Genomic DNA, 3,051 nt, shown 5'->3' with positions numbered 1-3,051 from the left:
TTGATAACTAAAAACACTGAAGCTGATAGCCAGCAAAAATATTTGCCAAATGCGAAATTAACCTAAAAGAAAACTTAAAAAGAAAAAAAAAAAGATTGCTTGAAATAATCAATTTTATTATTTTATTAATTCATTTCATTCAATATTTTTCTCTTAATAAAAATATATTTTGTCAAAATTATACAAGATAGAATTGAGCGCAAGATAACATCAGGCCATTAATAGCAATAAAATAAAATGATCTGGAGGGCCGGATAGAATTACCCGGAGGGCCGGATCCGGCCCTCCGGGCCTTGACTTTGACACATGTCCTAGAGCAAGAACCACTTCAACACTTTGAACCATTTCTCATCAAACTGCGAGTACATGCAGTAGTATCGGGTAGTTTCATGTTGGCTATGCTTTCATCTCTATAGCAACCTTTCTATCATTTTTAGCCTGGGATTTCATTCAGCTTGGATCAACAATTCATGTTTCATTTGAACAATTTTCTGGTAAAATATGTGCGAGTTAACGGCCACGTTAACGCCGTTCGAAATCTAGAAACTTTAAAACCAACTTTTTTTCCAAAGTACGATCCAATAATTTTTGAGCAGTTGTAGTTGGTACTAAAGATAATTCATTTGGAAAATTCAAGATTGCGGTCTCTTCCAGAGGTCAAAGGGCAATGACACTTCATCTATAGTTGTAGACTCAAAGGCCCAATCTGAATTCTTCCCTCCATTTGAAGAGGGAGTTTAAGTCCAAGTGTGTCCAGGACATGTATTTTTTTTAAATCCGACCCTCCAAACAGAGGGATACAAAGTCCTCCATCGTGAGGGTGACCCACGTCGCGCTGAGAAGAGCTTTTCTTCACATGGGTGCGCTCTGAACCACAGAGGTTTACATTTGAATGTAAGTAATGGCGTTTTGTTGTAGCGTGACCTTTTTAAAGTTATAAAACAACGCTGTTGTTATGTGTATTCAAGCGCTGGAAGCTCCATGCTAAAGCTAGCGTACCGGTGATGTTGATGACGATGAGTGACTTCTGAAATATGAGACACTGTTTTTTCATAACTCTCTGTTTGGAGGGATAAATGAAGGGGGAGAATTCAGATTGGGCCTTACATTCAGCCAGTGTGCAAAATGTGGTCAATATCGCTTGAGCGAGAGGTTAGTTTTTTCCCCATATTGTGTGAAATTCAAAAATTGCCAAATGTCACACTTTGCCAGGAAATGGCTACTGAGCTGTAGGTCCTGCGGCCATCCCATAATTTTCAAAGTTCCTTTGGATTTTGAAACATCTTTTGAGCATTATAAGAGATTTTGGCCCCATTGGATTTTCTGCAAAAGTTTTTGAGTGAGTGGTGGGGTAAGATTTTGGTTCACTCGCAGTAAGAAAGAATTGTGAATCTGGTCCTTCAGTCCAGGGCTGCTGCAGGACAAACATATTGACGGTTTAGCTTTAAATGAGCAAACGATGAAATTCCGTATGTTTGTAGTTCTACTTCCAGCAATATTCATCCTGACTTTTATGAACCGTTTGCTGCTAACTGATGCTCTTTACCCGTTTTAATGAAGCTGATGAAGTGACGTCTGAGGAGATCCTGGAAGCTCCGGTCCTTATCCGACAGAGGCTTCCCCAGAAGGTCCTCCAGTCCCCCAAAGAACGCCACCACGTCCAGGCAGTGGAAGGCAAAGCGGCTGGGGTACGGCACCAGGCTACTGGACACATTCACGGGTCCAGACGGCGTGTAGGTCACCACATAGCGGTACACGGGACTGCTGAGGGCAGCTAGGAGGAGAAAGAAGAAAAACATATAAACTCAGGATTATCTCCAGACTTCTTTTTAAATCATCAGGTACTTTGGTTCAAATTTCCTTCATACTTCAAGTTAATAAAAAAAAAAAAATAAATAAATAAATCTCTTTCCTCGTTGCCCCTAACCTTGTCCCTCCCCATTCCCCTGCCGGGACAGGTTTGGGTGCAGGCTGCTGTTTACCTGCTGCTCTCCAGGCCAGGTCATTATTGGGACAGGTGACCCTGATGTCTGACACCATGGTGGTGTACGCCCTCTCGGGGCAACGGTCCCGGGTGGGGCAGGGGGCCGTGGGCGGGTACAGTTCCAGAGCCTTTTTAGGAAGATCCGGACTGAAGGACTGAAGCTTCTCTGAGGACAGCAGGAACAAGGCAGAGAGCAGCTTGAGCAGAAATGAAACGGCACCGTGATTCTCAGTTTCCATCAAGCCACCAGTTTCAATAAACACTGTATGTTACCGTGCATTTTGGGCTCCCGAGTTCAAAACTCCTGCGCTCAACCCCCCACCCCACCTCCCCCACCGTCAGAAACTCCCTTTGAGACCAACATAGAACATGACTTTTTATTCCACCCCTCTGCAGTCTGAACTATGACGGGAGACGATAGGATTTAGACTTTTTCTTCTTCAGTTTTTAAGCTATTTTTGAGTTTAGCTAATATTTCAGCTTGCTGTTTTGGCTAATTTTGATTTTTTTTTTCAGTAGAACAATGACGAAAACTGAAACCAAAAATAAAAGGAACATAGTTTTTTAAATAAAGGAAACCTTGTGTCCTGAAATGAAATCACAAAATGAAATGATTAATGTGCTGGTTAAAAAAGACAAACCAAAAGGGAATTGGAACCTTGGACAAACATAGAATAAGTCATGGAGACTGCTGATCCAGACATGTCGACCGTCAGAGTCAGCAGCTCCTGATAATGTCTGCTTAACCAAAACTACCTAAAGAAAACAAATAAACAAAGCCTGAAAACTAAGACTACCAAGATCCAACCCCAAACTAAAATAACAAAACCCAGCAGAGTAAGACTGCTGAGGACAAAGGAGGGAAAAGAGAATGAAGCAAACCAGCATCACTCCAACTAAAACCCAGCCAGCTCCTTGGCCTGCTGCTCTGCTCTCTGTCTGTCTTGATGTGTTCTCCTGTGCCTCAAGTGACCAGGAGGTACCAAATTCCGATGATACCTGTTTCATTCACTCACTGTTCACGTCACTTTCAACTCACTCTGACTCCACTTTTTTGACAGGAGGAG

At 42.3% G+C, this 3,051-nt stretch overlaps 1 protein-coding gene across 2 annotated transcripts in view; it reads right to left on the bottom strand.

Moving 5' to 3' along the window:
- The window catches only part of si:ch211-71n6.4 (para-nitrobenzyl esterase), a 25,761-nt gene that overhangs the window by 1,309 nt on the left and 21,401 nt on the right, over nt 1-3,051 (bottom strand). For both annotated transcript variants that reach the window (XM_024262992.2, XM_024262993.2), the window contains 2 exons: nt 1,983-2,150; nt 1,547-1,774 (listed from right to left, as the gene is read on the bottom strand). In XM_024262992.2, coding sequence (XP_024118760.1) covers nt 1,547-1,774; nt 1,983-2,150 — 396 coding nt within the window. The remainder of the gene's footprint in view (nt 1-1,546; nt 1,775-1,982; nt 2,151-3,051) is intronic.

The sequence above is a fragment of the Oryzias melastigma genome, linkage group LG3 (assembly GCF_002922805.2).
Source record: "Oryzias melastigma strain HK-1 linkage group LG3, ASM292280v2, whole genome shotgun sequence".
NCBI lineage: Eukaryota > Metazoa > Chordata > Actinopteri > Beloniformes > Adrianichthyidae > Oryzias > Oryzias melastigma.
The sequence above is the reverse complement of the archived record's forward strand: the minus strand, read 5'-3'. Positions and strand labels throughout refer to the sequence as shown.